The sequence below is a fragment of the Lissotriton helveticus genome, chromosome 11, assembly GCF_964261635.1.
Source record: "Lissotriton helveticus chromosome 11, aLisHel1.1, whole genome shotgun sequence".
Lineage (NCBI taxonomy): Eukaryota > Metazoa > Chordata > Amphibia > Caudata > Salamandridae > Lissotriton > Lissotriton helveticus.
Window position 1 is genome coordinate 269,158,191 of NC_136072.1, and position 12,590 is coordinate 269,170,780.

The window sequence follows — 12,590 nt, forward strand, 5'->3', positions numbered from 1 at the left end:
ATCAGCACATAAAACAGTTGGACAGAGCATTGCTTACAGGTGCTTCATCGGTGCCAAAAGACAAAGGCTGAACTGTTTGTTCCAAGCTAGCACTGAAAACAAATACAAAATAAATGAAACAAACTGAAGCAAGAACAGGGGATTTGTCTTCCGTAACAGGGATTGAGACTGCTTAGGTTTTCTTTTAATATTTTTACATTACATCAATTTGAAATGCTCTGGCCATATAATAATAAATATTGGCCAGCCCAATCTTTTGAAGTCTTCAACTACAGAAAAGAAGAAACTTCCAGTATGAGACTTCAGATGTCTGAAATAAGTATGTAAACAGTTTTAGTGTGTCATGTAGTCTGAAAAGGGCTGTAGCCAACAAATTTACTACAACATTAAAACTAAGCTATAAGAAAAATTCCACCTAGTTACGGAGGTTGAATTATATATATATTTTTTTACAATATATTTTAATTTAGTAAAATTTAAATTATATCTTAATTTGAGGGAATCATGAGCTCAGAAGCTCATGCTAAAAAATGGTAACTGTCTTCAGTGAGTTGTACACAAAAGAATTTGTGAATTGCACATTAGACAACACAGAAGGGAGGGAAATCTGAGGCAAGTGAAATTACACAGAACTACGCTACTAAACTTAATTTGTCAAATACATATGTTAATTTCTGTACTTATGTACAAAAGTTGTCTTTGGAGGAAAAAATGCAGACTTAGCTAGATGGATTCACACAGCCCAGTATTAAACTGCACAGCCACATTTATTGTTTCAGCCTGGAAAAACATCCCTTCCTTTTCTTTTTCAAATTCACACAGCAAAGCAAGTTAAAAACTTCACTCATCAAATAAATGATAATTTAAACAATAACTTGCTAAAGAAACTTTTTCACAACAACTTTCCGGGCCTGATCATTTGTGTCCACGGGGCCATAAATTGATCTATCAACCAAGCGTCCTTTTTTATAATCTGCAAGCTGTTTTTCTACAACAAGAAGGCGCAACGTGTTGCCTTGAGTCAGGTGATATATTTAGAAAAGAAATCATGATTTGTTTTCCTTTGCTGTAACAGGCAGACATTGCATTTTTCATTGGGATCAGGAAAGATGGAACGACTGCTGCCCTTCTCTTGCTGCTATCAACAGTTTTTCACGCATTATTTCAATGCTTGAATAGTCCGGCAGCTTGAGATAGTTCACACAAGTCATTACTGAGGGCAAGAAGTCATCTGGATTTTCCGTGGATTCAAATGTCTTGCGAACAATTGTCAATGGAGGATTTAAACTTCGGAAGCCTGAGTGAGGAAAAAGAAAAAATGTAATGTGAGCAACAACTTGAATTTTAGCAGAACTACTACTACTCTTTTAAACATCAATCTATTTGTCAAAGACCCTTGGTCGCACATTAGAACTTTTAAGCTTGGACACACTAATGCATTCGATGCATGTGAAAGGCTAAATAAGTTATTCATTCTCACACATTTTCTACATTTTTGTTCAAACTTTTTTTTAAATGTCTGCTACACTTTGAAAAAAGCTCACATTTCTCTATTGATTTTAAATCCCCTAAGACCCTGTGGTCCAGGATTGGGCAAAGACCCCCATCCATCTTTGGGACAAGAAAGTATTGGGAATAGCATACTTGACCAATTTCATGTTCTGGCACAAACTCCACAGCTCCCTTCTGCAGCAACTCTGCCCACAACTTGCTGCAGGATGAGTAGGTGTACCTGTGAAATGTCTGAGTGAGGAAGGGGGAAGTAAGGGTGGGTGGAACTGGTGGAAGGTAGTCGATACAACACTTTACAGGATCAGTAGGACGTGCTGGTCTTAAGTTATGGCCTTCCAAGCCAGTTGAAAGAGGACATCGAGCCTCCCACCAGTCTCGAGTATCCAGACAAATGCTAACTAGAGCTTCTTCTATTATGTAGCTTATGTTTAGTCTCAATTTTGGCTCTTCATATTAACTTCACGTCGTTTTTCTGGAATGGTTGACGTATGCTTTTCCCTATTGCGCAAAAGTCCTTTGCAACATTTATTTCTGATCGTCATTGGTCGGTCATGGGTGCATTACTAGAAGGCTGAGCAGCAGAGGTGAGTCTCCTATCGACTGGAGGTCTGTCGTCATATCAAACAAGTTACTTTCAGTAACGCCTTAACTGGTAGAGGCTATCTAGCTGCAGATTGCTTACTCTAGAATTATCCCAAGTGGTCAGACTGGAGCCAGAATTTTTTTGAATTAGTACACTTATGCGCCGGTAGGTGGCAAAGTCTGCACCAAAAGTGAAGTGTGGTGCTCATATATGCTCAAACACAGCACACAGACACCAGTTTCTTGTTGCAACTTACCACACAATGAACATGGAGCCACGAAGAACACTTACTACTGGTATGTGGAACTAGGACCCTGAAAAGAGAATAGCCCTGTACCAATAAATCAGTACGCAGACATAGGAGGATTGGTAGGCCAGTAAGGAATCTGTGACTAGATAAATATCAGATAAGGCGTTACAGAGGATAGGTAACTTGTTCATCTGATAGAGACTTCTAGCCGCAGATTCCTTACCTTAGAATAGAAACCCAAGAAATACCTCCCTGGAGGAGGGTCGGCAAACACAATTTAGACCAGAAAGTCTTGCATGACTGAACGGGCCTGACTGTTCAGACAGTAGTGCTTGCTGAAAGTGAGCAGTGAGGCCCACCTTGCAAATCTTCATTACCAGAACTCCACAAGTGAACGCAATGGTCACAGCCTTTGCCCTGGAGAAATGAGCATGTAAACACTCAGGGGGTTGCTTCTTGGCCAATGCATAGCAGATTTTAATGTAAAGTACAATCCATTGGGAGATGGTTTATTTCTGTAAGGCTTTTCCTTTCTTGGCTCCCACATATCGCACAAAGAGTTGACTGTCCACCCGGAACAGTTTTGTGTGGCCAAGGTAGAATTGCAATGCTCTTTTTGAGTCCCGCCAGTAGTTTCGCTCCACTTTCTTAGAGGGATGAGCCGGAGCATAAAAGGTAGGCAAAGTGAAGGACTAGCCTACATGGAACAGAGTGACTACCTTCAGCAAGAAGGATGCTCGAGTCTGAAGTACCAATGTGTCTGGGAAAAAAATGCATGGAGGTTGAGGTAACAGTGTTTTCAGTTCACTGGCCCTCCGAGCAGATGTGATTGTCAACAGAAAGGCCATCTTGACGGTGAGGAGCTTAAAAGAGCAGGTTTGAAGCGGCTCAAAGGGAACACACAATTGAAAGGTGTAAGAACCAAGTTGCTGGAGGAAATATGTGCTGCAGATCTTTAAGGAACATATTTACATCAGGGGACTTGAAGAGGGAAGGCTGATCTGTCAGCTGCAGATAGGCGGAGATGGCAGATAAATAACCCTTCAACATGCCCAATGCAGAGCCCTGCTGGGCCAGAGTAAGAAACAAAATAAATTAGAAAAGGGGTCCAGGTTAGGGTCAACCTGGTTGACTGTATGCCATGACGCAAACTTGCTCCACCAGCTGGCACATACTGTCTTTGCGGAGAATGGCCGAGCTGCCAAAAATACATTACAGACTTCAGGTGGAAGGTCGAAAACTGTCAACTGTCCCAGCTCAATCTCCGCACATAAGGCGGAGCATTGACAAGTTTGGGTGGAGTATCCTCCCCTGCTGGTGTGATAGAAGATCCTCCCGAAGGGACAACCTGATTGGAGGACTGATGGGCATGCTCAACAGCTCAGGATACCAGACTCTCCAAGCCCAGTCCTAAGCCACAAGGATGCCCAGTTCATGATCTTCTTGAGAACTCCAGGCAGAAGTGGTATGGGAGGAAAGGTGCACAGAAGGCCGAAGCTCAACTCGAAATGCGTCTCCGAGCAAGATTTACCTTGGGAACTCCAGCGTGCACAATGGATGACATTGCGCCTTCACGGTGGGGGCGAATAGATCTAACTAAGGCTCTCCCCCATGGTTGAAAGAGACCTTGCACCACCTCCAGTTGAAGACACCATTCATGATCTGCTAGGCATCTTTGGGTGAATTTGTCCGCTCTGGGCCCCTGTCCTTGATGGGGAGTAGAAAGGCTTGCAATGCCAATCAATCACAGAGCTAAAACAGGTGGATGTGGCGTCCAGATTCCAGAAGAGACCAGAGTCCTCTGATCTCCACCTCTCCCAGATGGCTGCCGTATCTCAGGAGTGACAAATCTGTCACTACTGTTAGATCTGGTTGGGGAAGGGAGAAGAATTTGTTGCTAACCCAATGGCGGTACATCAGTCACCACTGTAGAGATTTTGCAGTGACCTCGGAGATCTGGAGAGATTCCCTTAATGCTGCGCCCACTGGAATTTCAGAGCCCACTGCAGAGCCCGCATATGCCAACGGCATGCATCACTAGCAGGATGCCATGAGGCCCATCAGCCTCAGATTCAGTTTCACCAAAACCCAGGATACAGGCTGAAAGATCAGGATCACACTGAATATCCTGGACTCGTTTGGGAGGATAAACCCAAAACTGCACTGTATCCAGAACAGCTCCATAAAAGGGAGCATCTGAGAAGGGATCAGGTGACACTTTGGCACATGTATAGTGAACCCCAGTGGGTGCAGGAGGTCCGCCGTAGTCTGGATTTGGGAGATGACCACCCGGGGCAAGCTCACCTTAACAGCCAGTCGTTTAAATAGGGGAAGCCTGTCACCCCTGATCTCCGTAGATCAGCTGCAACCACAAACATCACCTTGGTAAACACCTAAGAGGTGCTGGTAAGGCCAAAGGGGGGCACAGCAAACAAAGTGGGGGTGGCCTAGGGTGGACCACAAGTAACCTCTGTGGGCAGGCAGGACTGGAACATGGAAGTATGTGTCCTGCAAGTCCAACGGTACCATCCAGTCTCCCAGGTCCCGGGCAGAGTACTTAAGTAAGTGCGAGCATTTTGAATGTTTCCTTTTTCAGGAAGAAATTGAGAGGGAGCAGCTCTAGGATAGGATAAAGGTCTCTGTTTTTTTGGGCGCCAGAAAGTAGCTGGATTAACACCAACAACCTACTTCTTTCGCCTACACCCTCACTATGGCTTCCACTTCCTAGCAGACTAAAGAGATGTGGTCCTCTGTCAGCCGGCCCCAAGTAGGTAGAATTAGTGGAGGGGTAGTCAAAAAGGAGAAGGAAAAGTCCCACTGGACAATCCTGAGAACCCAGCGATCAGATGTTATCGATCACCAGTGGTGCAGGTGATGGGGCATCCTGCCTCCCACTGGATCCTCATGATGGTCTGAAGGCAAACTAAAGAGGCTTGGAGATGGAGGACGGGTGGTGGAAAGGCCCAAACTCTGGCTACCTGACCCACGAGATTGGGGTGTGTGTGTGCGCGCGCGCGTGTACCACATCCTCTGCCATGCAGGGGCTGGGAAGCTTGTGGGCTGTGGTGGTTGGGTGGGTAGAGATGTGGCTGGAAGCCCATTCCATGGCCACAACAGTTCTAACAGTGGACTGGGGTTGGCGAAGGGTTGTGGAAAGGCCAGAGGACCTGACTCTAGCACTGCTGTCCTTGAAGCACTCCAGCGCCGAGTCCGCTTTCTCTCCAAAGAGACAGAAACCATCAAAGTGCATGTCCATGAGCTAGGCCTGGACATCGCCCAAATAGTCAGTGGTTCTCAAACAGGCATGGCACCTAAGGGCTACTGACTATGAACTTTCTCCGCCTAGTGAGTTGGCTGTATCCAGCCACGTCAGATAGCGAACTTCGATGTATCTTTCCCATTGGCAACAGCCTAAGTATGGCCCAGACCTCCTCCGGGACCATAAGCAGCACCTGCTCAACTGAGACCCAAAGCAAGTAGGAGTATTGGGCCAAAAGGTATGCAGTGTTCATCTACCACAGTGCCAGGGTGGCGTAAGAGAACATCTTCCCCATGGTATCCAGGGTCTTGGGTTCTCTGTTCCGTTGAGTGGTAGGGAATATGGCAGGAATAACTTTGGAAGTGGAGGCTTGAATCAACAAGCTCTCCAGGATAGGATGTTAAGTGAGGAAGATGGGGTCTCATATGACACGCCGATGGCAGCGGGAAATTGTCCTATTCACAGGAGTCCCTATGCAGGGCTTGGACGAGGAACCCCCCCCATCAAAGATGGCAGCTCAAGTTCCCGGACCTCAGCTGCCCTCCCTACCACAAATGAAGCTCAGTAAGAGCAGAGACTAAGCTAGTATCTGGGGAGGTGTCCAGACCACTGGCATCCACAAGATCCTCACATCAGGTGCCCTCAGTGACATCTATGGGCTGGTATTCATCAGGGTCCAGTGGCCCCTTCCAACCAGCTCCAAGTTCTAGCCCACAAGAACAGGGTGCAGGCTCCAGCCTTGAAGGAATGCCTCCAGTCAGCATCAGGCGGCGCCCATCTAGTTCAGTGGTAGAGTTGGGGATGAGTGGCTCGATTGGCGTCAGTCTGGATCAGTCCATGGATTCAAGGGACCCGAGAGGTGCCAAGGGCAAGCACGCCAGCAGAAAGCCAATAGGGGCCCATCCCAAAACTGCGGGGCCAGCTGGCGCACCAGAAAACTCATGGAGTTAGGCAGGGATTGCTCCAGGAAACTCAGAGAGGTGCAAGGATAGCCCTGACGGAGGCTCAGTCGCAGAGACAGGCCTCAAAGGTAGACGTTTCCTCATCTCGTCGGATGACTAACAGAGAGCGTGAAGTCGAAGATTTCTGACTTCTTGTTCCTCTTATGCTTGTGGGACTTATCCTAACGACTTAGGTGAACACTTGGAATGGCTCCACGACCTTCCCCTCAACCGGGACTGAGACTGTCGAGCAGCAAGGAGCTTGGGGACTGCTCCCTCAAGGCCTTGGAGTACATGGCAAGACAATAGACGCCAGTCGTGGCTTCGTGGTTGCACTTGAGGGACCCAAGTCAGATGAAGTGGAGATCTGTAACATTTGCTAGTGACAGGTGCCACATGGCTGGAAACCAGCCTTCCGCGTGGAAATCCCTGCTACACCAGAAGACGATGTCTCAAAAATGTTCGACGAGAGACAAAAGAAATTCTGTCAAAAAGTGACTGAGGTAACTTCTATGGATCCGCACTGACTGGCGCAAAAAGAACGGACGTCAGCACAATGGGTGGCGCCTATAGAGGCACTGTGCCAGTTATGCCTGGTGTGGATGACTCAGATGATGCCACACAGCCGAATGATACCACCTACCGGCACACAGGGGTCCTATTCACAAAAAACTTCCAGATCCAGTCTGACACCTGGGGATAATTCTAAGGTAAGGAATGTGCTGTTAGAAGTCTATCAGATATGAACCATTACTCTACACATATGTCCTCAAAACAGTCTAATAAACCTTCAAGCGACAGCTGCATTTCAAGGCGAGAATAATCCTGATGATAGATAACATGTCTACCTTCTCAAGCAGGGCACAGCCTGTGCATTCTCTTAATAAAAAGGAGCACACATTACTTTGACATGGACTGCTAAAATGAAGGTCAACCATTCAAAGGTTGTGGTGTACATGTTCACCAATTGGGGTGTATGGAGGATCAAAACACCTGTGGGTCTTCCTCTGCCTCACGCTTCTCTCCCTGGATTAGTATTGAAAGTTTCTATACAATTTCTATCCAATCACTTTGCTGCCATGCCTGATGCTGAAGTTCCTGGAGTACATGCGCCCTATGATTCTGGTAGCAATGAACTAAGCTTAACAGCTGTTTTATGCCACGCTACTCTACAATCAACGGACTTCTAAGCAGGGATGCAAGCAAGAGAGTACACTATGATCCAGTCTGTCTCAACCTTAGAGCATGGCTCCTTAAGTCCTGGAGTTGATACATCTGGGTCATTCTCTGGAATGCATGGCGGACTTGACTAACTACCAGGCTGGGTCTACCCAAGTAACTCAGAAAAAGAAATGTACAATGTTTTGTGATGGTTGACTGCAAAACACTGCACATACATGCACACTCAGCAGTGATATTCCAGTACAGGAAGAGCCCTTCATCTGACACACTGTTTGAACAATCTCAAAGGGTTTGCTCTGCATGTTTTGCCTATCACATGGTTCGTACTTACGCAGGACTGCAAGCTCAAATTCTTCACTTGGAAGACAGTGTTCATGGCAGCTGTCACCTCTGCCAGATGTGGGAACACATTTAGGAGATGTTCAGCTAAGCCCGACATCAAGTTCCATATTGATAAGGACACTCTTTAGGCCCATTCTAGGCTATCATCGAAGGTAGTCTGCACATTCCACTTCAGCCAGACAGTGTGTCATTATGTCAAGTCAACCAATTTCTAAGACAGAGCAAGCGCTACATACACATTGGATCTTATGAGGGTGATTTCAGCTACTACATGGAAAGTACTGAAGCATTAGGAACAGTGTAATACCTCTCCATAACCTACGGTTAGGTCCATTTCGGTCAGGCGCAGTCAAAGCCACCATCGCCACATTGTTAGCGTACGATATCAGCTAGCCCTTCTTTAAGACTAAGGAATGAAAACTCTGACTTTCAATTGTTAAAACATTTTGGTGGTACTCCCAATCTTCCTCTATCCAATGATGGCTAGATAAAAATGGTTGCCAGGAACAGCAATCATAAATGTCTTTTAGATTCACTGCAACCTCTATTGGAGGTAAGAAAAAATAACAGAAGTTCTATACTGGTAAGAAACAATATCTCATACATGGATTACTTAGCAATTTTAATGTATAACTGAGCTCCCACGAAGACCACAAAGGGCAAGGCAGTAAGACTATAAGAGTTCCCAGACAGGCAATTACAACAATCCGGTCTGCAAAAAGTGATTGTTAGGTGATAACAGGGCAGAGCCCAGTGTTCACTGATAAGCTCAAAGGCTGAAAAAATTAAGTGCCTCAGAACTATTAGAGCTCTGTCCTTTGGCATTGAAGGGATGGTTCTGGTGCATTAAGGGTATACAGTAATTGTACTTAACCAAATAGACTTAACATCTTCGATTTATTCTTTTTGCATGCTACTTTCTAAAAATAGGGTGCATAAATGAACAGGCATCTACAGCCCTGCCATAAAACAAAATCAAATATTCAGGAAAGGTATACAGGATGCCGAGACTACTTTGTAGTGGAAATAAAATGTAAGCATAAATGATTCATACAATATTGAAAAATTACCAACAAACAGCAGTAATGGAAGACGAATCCACATAAAATAAAACTAACACGAGGAAACCTACCTCCTACAGGCAGTCTGGGGCTACCAGTAACAAACTGGAGAAACAGTCGTTGTTGCTCACTGTCAAAACTACTGAGAATCTCAAACAGGAACTTCACAGCCCGACTGAAACAAAAATATAAATTTACTGTAGTTTTACAATTTCATTTCAAGAAACGTTAATTCCTGTTAACAATGGTAACATATTTTGAAGCAATGCTGCATACCTCTAACAAATTATACCATGCGTAGCTGAAAATTACACTGGGTACAATTGCATATATTTAATGGTAAGTTTTGGGCTCTAACCACTATATAGTACACATGTTCTGCTCAGATATGCTTGTGATCTTAAAGTTATATGAAACTCCAAAATATTTTTCAATGACTTTTCTTTGTGATTTCCTGACATTTATAAACCACTTTTACCTTCACATTACATGCAGAAATATTTACTGAAATGTGAATGTTTCTAAGTCAACAGGACAAATAAAAAAGATGCAAGCTATTGAGCGTAAGGAGAAGCCGGTCAGCAGTGTCGAGACAAAACGAAGATGTAAAAAGTATTTCACCGCTGCAAAATAATAAGACTCCCTCTCCTTCACCTCCACTTCCTGATAAGTATTGTAAAAGCACCAACTGCAGCATTCACATTTTAAAGTCTGGTCCACATTCTTAACCCTCTCCAGTCTTCTGTCCATTACCCCATTGTGTAAGTCATAAAACAGTCTGCAAGCACCTCCGTACATCCCCTTGCTCACTGATGGATGAGTTAAACTATTTGTCTCCCCACAATAAGTTTGAAATCCCAGGGTAATTACAAAAATTAGTACCAATCAGCTGACATTTTTTGTGTGCATTTTGAAGTGCAAATGTATTCGGGAATATTAAAATATATGGTCACTAAGAATACAAAAACACTGTGCTACGTGTCCAGGTTACAAAATCTGTGATAAAAGCTTCCAGCGACGCTTGATAACATTCTTTAGGCTTAATTTATTCACGCGGCTTGTGCCCTTTAATCATGGCTGCTTTACTGATCCTAGGTTGGCCGTGTATGATAATGTTTCAATTAATGATAACTTACATACAGTCATGGTCTGTCTGAAATATAATTATTTTCGTTCTAAATATATACTTCCACTCTTGAAGACAATGAATTTGAACCAAGTGAGTCCTGCATTACTGTTCCTTCAGTTTTTAACCACCCCCACAGGGTGCTATTCCCGCCATCTTTCTGGTGTTTTAAAGTCAATCTCATTGTAATTTATCTGATTATTTTTATGAAATGTTTTGTATTGTGCTCGACTTATGATTTTATTTCCTAAAATCGAATATTGATTGACTTCATATTCAAGGTTGGGTGGCAAAAAAAGCAGGGGTCGTAGTTTATCTTCTTACAGGAGGGCAAACCAGAACGGTTCCCTGCAACCAGAAGTCAAGGTTATAGGCATTATGTTATAAATAGAATAGAGTGCATTTCTGGGGAGGTGTTTAAAAGGCATTCACAATGAGAACCCCAAATGGAATTCCACAGAAGCTCAGACAGGTGTAGCAGGGTTTTGATGTCAGCCTCCAAAAATGGAGTCCTGAAGCATACAGAATAATCAACCTTCTGCTTGTAGGGAGAACAACAGAAGTGGGCAGGGGGCTACATGCATTGCTGACACAGGGACCCAAGATGCCCTTTCTTTTAATCATACCTCGTGCCGGTTTACATGAGGCAGACTCTCAACACTTGACTTGAATGCCTAAACAGGATGTGTGCTTACTCACCACCTTACACAGCAATGGGTAGACATACCTAATGTTAAATGCCATTGTTGGTGTACGGGACCAACATCCAACTGTGTGGTTTGAATCAGAACATTACATACAGTTGTCATAAAAGGTTACTAGTAGAAAGAGCTGTCGGAGAGGATTTTATAAAACTTTATATGGGCTATGAAGAAATGGCACTTATGTCTCTCATCCTGGCTTTGTGACATTAAAAGATGCTGATTAGTCAGAAGTGCCTTTGCCGAGTAAGACATGTAGCAAACAATCAAATTTGGCACAGATAATATGTACATTGTCCCATCTTTGTGTGTATGAGGAAGAGTGTGTGAGAAGTTGGCCTGGTATATGATGTTCACTATTCTAGTGAACACCTTGCACCAGTCCAATCAACCCTTATGGTGATGGTTGTAAGTCAACCTTATAGACCAGCTATCCTAGTGGTAGCGTGGACAGAACAGTCTTAGGCTAAAAGACTCTTGAGGGCGTGTAAAGCCAGCTGTTTTACCACATGTAACCACTTGAATAGCAAAAGAAAGGACACCACACAGGATATATATAAAATATATATGTATTTATTTACTAACACACTCCTCTGAACTCTTTATGAGATCAGAGGCCAAAGCACATAACAAGTTACTTAATCAGGATACGTTAAGTTGCACAATTTACAGTTAGGCCCTAGGGGCGAAGCAAACCATATATTAAGAAAGTGGTAGAAGTACCACGTCACGAGAAAAGGAAAGGCCTAGGGAATCGCTGGGGCTACACTATCTGGACCTTAGTTTAGAAGTAGGAGGCCCACAGGCGGCGCGTGCAGAGTCTTTACCCACACGCGAGAGTCAGTGTAAAGTCAATGGGAACTTAGAAGTTAGATAAAGAAGGATTTAGGACACTTCCGGTTTAGCTAGAAGGAAACAACTAAAAACCTAGACACTTGGATAGTCAATACCCCTGGGAGCACCGAAGTACTCGCGTTACCTCACCCACGGACGGCGGGTGCATAGGTGTGAAGATGTGTCGGGTTTCGCTGTTGAAGTCTATGGGGCCTGTGAAGAAAGATGCTGCAGGCGACCAGGAGGAAGATGTCCGGGTGGATCCAAGAGTGGATCGAGGATGAAAAGGACCTGAAAGCAGATTGGACAGAGTCTGGGTCACTAGTCAGTGACCGGGTGAAACCAGGAAGGAACCAGACGACGTCGAGGAGCAATCAGGTGCTGTCGTGAAGCTGGTCTCTTCAGCCACGCGGACCAGGAGGCATCGAGGACAACCAGGTGCTGGAGGCGAAGGTTCTCGCAGATGGAGGGGTCGACTGCCGGATTGGAGTCAACAAGCCTTGGCAAAGGCAACCCACGCAGGATTCAAAGAAGGCTTCTGGTGCAGACCAGCAAGGCCTGAGGTGCCTCACCTTTGCAGGGAGGCAAGGGCCAGTCTGGAGAAACCAGACCAGCTAGTTGGTTCAAAAGGATTGTCGTCACAGAGGCTACTAGCCAACGGGCCAGCAACCGGACAACGCGTCGAGCAGAACACAAGCAGAAGGGCCCCACGCAGAACTCGTGAGTGTGGAGGGCTGATCTTCTGTGAGGTGGGGCTCGGATTCGGGGTTTCTCAGTCCCCAGTGCACAGCTTCGAGGA

General features: G+C 44.9%; 1 protein-coding gene across 11 annotated transcripts in view; it reads right to left on the minus strand.

The window, feature by feature from the left end:
- Positions 1–728: 728 nt before the first annotated feature.
- Positions 729–12,590, minus strand: part of TRIP12 (thyroid hormone receptor interactor 12) — a 1,008,257-nt gene continuing 996,395 nt past the window's right edge. For 7 of the 11 annotated variants that reach the window (XM_078668151.1, XM_078668159.1, XM_078668158.1 and 4 more), the window contains 2 exons: positions 9,202–9,305; positions 729–1,297 (listed from right to left, as the gene is read on the minus strand). In XM_078668151.1, coding sequence (XP_078524277.1) covers positions 1,101–1,297; positions 9,202–9,305 — 301 coding nt within the window. In that variant the 3' untranslated portion in view covers positions 729–1,100. The remainder of the gene's footprint in view (positions 1,298–9,201; positions 9,306–12,590) is intronic. The other 4 variants (XM_078668157.1, XM_078668153.1, XM_078668156.1 and 1 more) reach the window with 1 other exon arrangement.